Below are 5,666 nucleotides of genomic sequence, written 5' to 3'. Positions count from 1 at the left end.
GGAAAGCACGGGATTTTTGCGGCATGTATTTACTACCGCTGTATTGCTCCAAATCACACCTTTATTAAATCTTTGCTCCAAATTATTCGCGCCTAAAAACCACGTGATAATTCAGTGTTGATTCGTTCACAAATTATTCGTACTGTATTTTCATTTATAATTTAATGGTTCATGCACGCGTATGCGGATTTCCCACCACAACACAAATCGATTGTTTTAAACACCTACTGACAGTTAATCATTGAAGCAGTTTTTTAAACGTTGTTTCGCGTGTTTTGCAGCTTTTCTCTCAGTGTGTATACTAGTTTCTTCTTTTTCTATTGGTGTTATAGACTCAGTGTCTGGGATAAGGAGTTTTGAAGTTTCAATCGGGTTTAATAAACTTAAAGGTCTTTTTAGCAACTTTTTTGATGCAATTTTTACTTCTGCCGAACGAACAAATCCATCAGAGCTTACTGATAGTTTGATGACTTTTCCTAGTCTCCAACTACCTCTAGTTGTGTTATCTTTGATTAGTACTACATCACCTACTCTTGGATTGAACGTTACTTTAGGCTTTCCCTGCTTCAGATTTGTTTGTGTTCTTTCCCTTAGACTACACAAATATTCTTCTTTCCAAATTTTCCAGAAGGTATCCAAAAGTTTTTGTCCGCTTTTCCATATTGCTAACAACTTATCAGCTGAGCTCTCTATTACTTTAAAATCGGGGTCCTCGGAAGATATTTCACACTCGGGAATCCCAATATTTGGGTTCAAACACGTGAAGTGAGAAGGTGTCAGTGTGATATTAGAATTTATATCTTCGCCAACATACACTAATGGACGACAGTTGACAATTGCTTCAGCTTCTTTTATTACAGTAATAAGTTGATCGCTGCTTAGAAGCTTTCTTCCGATAGATTTGCGTAGAGATCGTTTTGTTATTCCAACTAGTCTCTCATAGAAACCACCCATCCAGGGTGCGATTTCCACAATAAACCTCCAACTAATACCCTCACTTGAACAATAGCTCTGCACATCCTCACTTTTCAAAATTGAGCTCCATACAAACTCAATTGTATGTTTAGCCAATTTGAAATGTAAAGCATTATCACCGATGACTTCGCGTGGTTTTCCTCTGCAAGCTATGAATCTCCGAAAACTGTTTAAGAATGCCTCTGTTGACATATTTTTTACCATTTCAAGGTGAACTGCACGTGTCACCATGCACGTGTATAGACACACCCATACTTTTTCCGTGGTTTGATTGTCCTTTATATATAATGGTCCAAGATAGTCCAATCCAATATGACTGAATGGTGTGGATTCGGTAACTCTTGAACGAGGTAAAGGAGCCATAGGAGGCATTTTGTACGCCCCTCCTTCAACTCGACGACACACTAAACACTGACGAAGAATTTTCCGCACTGTAGCCCTTCCACTAGGGATCCAATAACGATATCTAAGTTGACTTAGAGTTTGAGAGACACCTGAATGAAACAAACGTTTATGTTCCCTTTCTACGATTAACACTGTGAAAGAGTCATCGCGTGGTAGTAGTAACGGATTTCTTGCAGACTCCGTTAAACTAGCATTCTCTAAACGGCCTTTACATCTTAAAAGACCATTCTTATCGATGAACACATCAAGTTGCAATTGCAGATTGCATTTTTTCTTTCCGATGAGCGATTCATACACTTCAGAAAAATTCGTATGTTGCACATGTTTAATCCACATATCTTCAGCTTCTTGAATTTCTTTTGAAGTGAGACTTTGTGAACTGTATTTTTCTTTTTTCATTTTACCTATGAATCCTCTCACATATGCTGTGACACGTAACAATTTCGTCACTGAAGAATATTTCATTGGATTTATCCCAAATGGGACAGATGTTGGTAAACAGTCGTTAATTGCTCCAAACGCTGAAAAACTCAAATATTCACTGATGTTGTTTTCTTTCTCATCGTTTTCGATGATCTTTGGTTTGTTAGTCTTATCATCTTCAGTATTACACAACTGGTCTAATACTGGCCATTTGGAAATGTCATGCAAAAGCCACTCGGGACCATGTCACCATGAATAACTTTTCACAAGATCTTCTGTTGAACAACCACGACTGGCTATATCAGCAGGATTGTCATTAGACTTCACATAATGGAAGATGATATTCTTGTGTTCTTTTATTTCTTTGACCCTATTTTAACAAACACTGGAAGCTGTTTTGTTGACATAATCCATTTTAATGCACACTGAGAATCTGTGAACAGATGAACTTCATCAATTTGCATCTTCATTTGATCTTGTACAAAGGTTAAACATCGTACTCCTATCAGTACAGCCATTAGTTCAAGTCGTGAAATACTAATGTTAGTAGTTGGGGCAAGTCGAGCCTTTGAAAACATCAATTCTATGTGTTGCTCCAAGTCACCTTTTTGCATCATATACACAATTGTGGCATATGCTTTGGTAGAAGCATCACAGAAACACAAAAGAATATTCCTGTTATCACCTCCACTTACAATACATCGTGGTATTTCATGTCCACTGATTTTGCTAAGATCTCTTTGTATTTCGTGCCACATAATGAGATCTTGACCGTCAACTTTTTGGTCCAACCAATCTTTTTCTTCCACAGAGTTTGAATGATTAGTTTTCCTCTAAGCGTAACAGGTGCAAATATACCTAGAGGGTCAAACACAGATGCGTTTTGTAACACTTTGAGCACTTGATAAATGCACTTTTTGTATCGCCAATGTATCTGTTTCTCTGCTCCATTCGAGACCTAACACTTTCATCACATTTTCTTTAGCTCTGTCTTCATCTGAAAAAGTTTCTTCAAGTTCTCTATTATTAGATGCCCACTCACGAAGATTCATGCTTGCATCTTCGAAAATTCCTTTGGACATAGTGTACAAATCTTTCGCAGCGTCAATGGTGTCTGTTCCCGTTACAACATCTAAATATCCTGTTTCAGTTGTTTAGCGACATCATTGTTGTAACTCTCCAAGTGATAATCAATTGTTGCTCCTAATAAGAATGGGCTTGACACAACTCCAAAGGGCACGCGACAGAAGCGGTAAACTTGTATTTGATTTTGTGTTACTTCTGGGTTTTCTAAATCCTTTAGCCATAAGAATCGCGTGACATCTCTTTGATCTTTCTGTAAGCCGATTTGGAGGAAAGCTTTTTCTATGTCTGACACAATACCGATCGTATGTACTCGAAATCTTAAAAGATTCCCTTTTTAAATTGATCTTGTATAACAGAATCATACTTCTGCAACACATCTGGTTTATCTTTGAACCTCGATACTAATGACTTTAATCGTCCAAAGGCAAGAGGACGATTTTCCGGAACTTCTTGATGGTCGATTTTCCAAGGCCATGTAACATGGTATCTATTATCCTTGAACACAAGGTTTTCTTTGAAGTCTTCCATCGCTTGATCATCTTCAGATCTTACGTTGGTGGTATCTTTTAATCCTATTGTTTCTATGTTCCAAAAGTCCTCGATGTCAGGTGTTTTTGGAACACATCTGTCAACGTTCGTAAACACTTGCGTCTTTGTAATGTTATTGCCATATGATAATATTAACAAGTTTGTATCACTCACATTATCATCTATCTCATTTGTTCTTCCAGAAAGAATCCAACCTAGTTTTGACGACAAGAGATAAAGTCCTGGCTGAATCTCTATTTTATGTCCTAATACTATATCCAGGTAATAATCATTTCCCAACAATAATTCAATTGAGTCTGTGTATTCTTCAGTAGGTATATCGTCCGCTAGACTAAGGTTCTTTATCAACGACCTGAAGTTGTCTCTATCCGATATACGTACTGGTTTCCTTTGAATGCTTCCTGTAATTGTTGGAACTATATTTGCTGTTATTGTGTAATCATGTCCATCCTTCAACCGAACATTTAACTTTGTAGACATTGTCTTTATAACCTTCGATTTGTCGCTACCAAACGTAACCAAACGAATCTCTTGTTCATTTGTCCTCTTTTAGATTCAGGGATGTTGCCAGTCGCTCTGTAATGTACGTTCTTTGCGATCCGGAATCTAAAAGAATTCTTACATTTTCTTTATTAAGACCTTCTATGTCCCAAATTTCAGTGCGCGATGTTTGCATCATCACTATTTCATTGGATGATAATAATGCACTTTCATTACAAACACCACCATCTGTTGAATTAATGGGAATTTCTCTTGTTTCTACACTTTCTTCAGACACGCATGCTCTTTCTTCTAATATATTAACACTTTCATGAATAGGTGCCTTTCTAAATTTCTCTGGGCACAAACTTCTGTGATGTACATTTGATTTATTGCAATGGACACACATTTGTTTGCTTTTACAGTCAGGAGACATGTGGCCTTCTTTTAAGCATTTGTAGCAGCATCCCTTGATTTTTGCTTTTCTTTTGTCGATTGTCTTGTACCGTGGACATTCGTCACTCCAATGATTCTTACAACAGAATCTACAGGTTTTCGTCTGATGTTGTTGGGGAGAAGTAGACTCTTTCTTTTCATATGCAGTCAAAGCTCCAGCAGTGGTATTTGCTGTTGGGGGTCCCCTGAAGCCTTTAAAGGTATTTGTTGATTTCTGAAATTGTGGTCTCACTCTTCGACTAGGTATAAAATTAGCGTTGACTGGTTTGGGTTTGTCCGACTTTTCTTTTGACACAATATACTGTCGGAGCAATTCACAAAGCTTAGTTAATGTCCACTTGTTGTCTGAGCCTTTCTGTATTTCAAGATGCATAAGAACTTCACTTGGCAGTTTGCTCCGAATGATTGACACGAAAACTTGTTGCTCCAAAATCTCATGCATAACCACCAAACTTCTCAAGTGTTTTTGTATTTTGTCGTAGAAAAGTCGCAAACTTTCAGTCGTATCCCTTGGGGACGCAACATTCACCAGTCCCTTATAATGCAAATCTATAATGTCTTGCTGATCTCCAAATCTTTCCTTGAGAATTTGGATAGCAATGTCGTAGTTTTCATTCGACATAGCCAATCCAGCGATAGCACTTCGGGCTTCACCACAGAGCTTTCCCTTTAGATAGTTGAACTTGTCAACTGATGACAGCTTGTCGTTTTCATGTACAGCACTGGAGAATGAGTCCCAGAATTCAATCCATTGGAGTTTATCTCCGTTAAAGGAAATCATGTCTAATTTAGGTAACTTGACTGTATTCTCACTTTTAACTTTCAGGCTATGCTGTTTGTCAAAGAAGCTCTGTTGCATTTTCATTTGCGCTTCTGCTCGTTCTTGTTGTTGTTCGAAGAACGCTGTTTGTAATTTCATCTGAACTTCACACATTTTTTTTCACAGCTGAACCCTCTTCGTCTGACACATCCTTAACGATATCCTCTTTTATCTTCCGTTTTAGATCGGTCTGTTTATGTTCCAGTTTATAGACCATAGTCCAAGCCCTGTCAAGCAATATCGAATCATTTTCTAGCAATGTTTGAATGAATTCACTATCGGAATCACCAATAACGCTAGCAACTTTTTCTGACTGAACATTAAGCTTATCGATATAATTATTAATCTTAAGTCTAGTTTCATTCACAGTATGTTCAAATTCTTTGCACTCCTCTGGATTCATGCTCTCTATTTCCGTGTCTAACAACATATTTCCAGTATGTAATTCTTTCTCAATATAATTGAAATAACG

The 5,666-nt window shown here is 37.5% G+C and overlaps 3 protein-coding genes across 3 annotated transcripts; all 3 read right to left on the bottom strand.

Moving 5' to 3' along the window:
• Nucleotides 1–234: 234 nt before the first annotated feature.
• On the bottom strand, nucleotides 235–2,885 carry LOC123524558 (uncharacterized). Its single transcript, XM_045302843.1, has 2 exons — nucleotides 2,696–2,885; nucleotides 235–1,979 (listed from the first exon to the last, which is right to left on the bottom strand). Exons 1-2 carry the CDS (start codon nucleotides 2,883–2,885, stop codon nucleotides 235–237), a joined length of 1,935 nt encoding a protein of 644 aa, XP_045158778.1.
• A 322-nt stretch (nucleotides 2,886–3,207) lies between these two features.
• LOC123524564 (uncharacterized) lies at nucleotides 3,208–3,918 on the bottom strand. Its single transcript, XM_045302855.1, has one exon. The coding sequence runs from the start codon at nucleotides 3,916–3,918 to the stop codon at nucleotides 3,208–3,210; it is 711 nt and encodes a 236-aa protein (XP_045158790.1).
• Nucleotides 3,919–3,973: 55 nt separating this feature from the next.
• On the bottom strand, nucleotides 3,974–5,293 carry LOC123524573 (uncharacterized). The gene has a single exon (XM_045302868.2). It carries the CDS (start codon nucleotides 5,291–5,293, stop codon nucleotides 3,974–3,976), a length of 1,320 nt encoding a protein of 439 aa, XP_045158803.2.
• Between the last annotated feature and the right edge of the window lie 373 nt (nucleotides 5,294–5,666).

The sequence above is a fragment of the Mercenaria mercenaria genome, chromosome 1 (assembly GCF_021730395.1).
Source record: "Mercenaria mercenaria strain notata chromosome 1, MADL_Memer_1, whole genome shotgun sequence".
NCBI classification, from domain to species: domain Eukaryota; kingdom Metazoa; phylum Mollusca; class Bivalvia; order Venerida; family Veneridae; genus Mercenaria; species Mercenaria mercenaria.
This window is presented reverse-complemented; position numbering and strand designations above follow the sequence as displayed.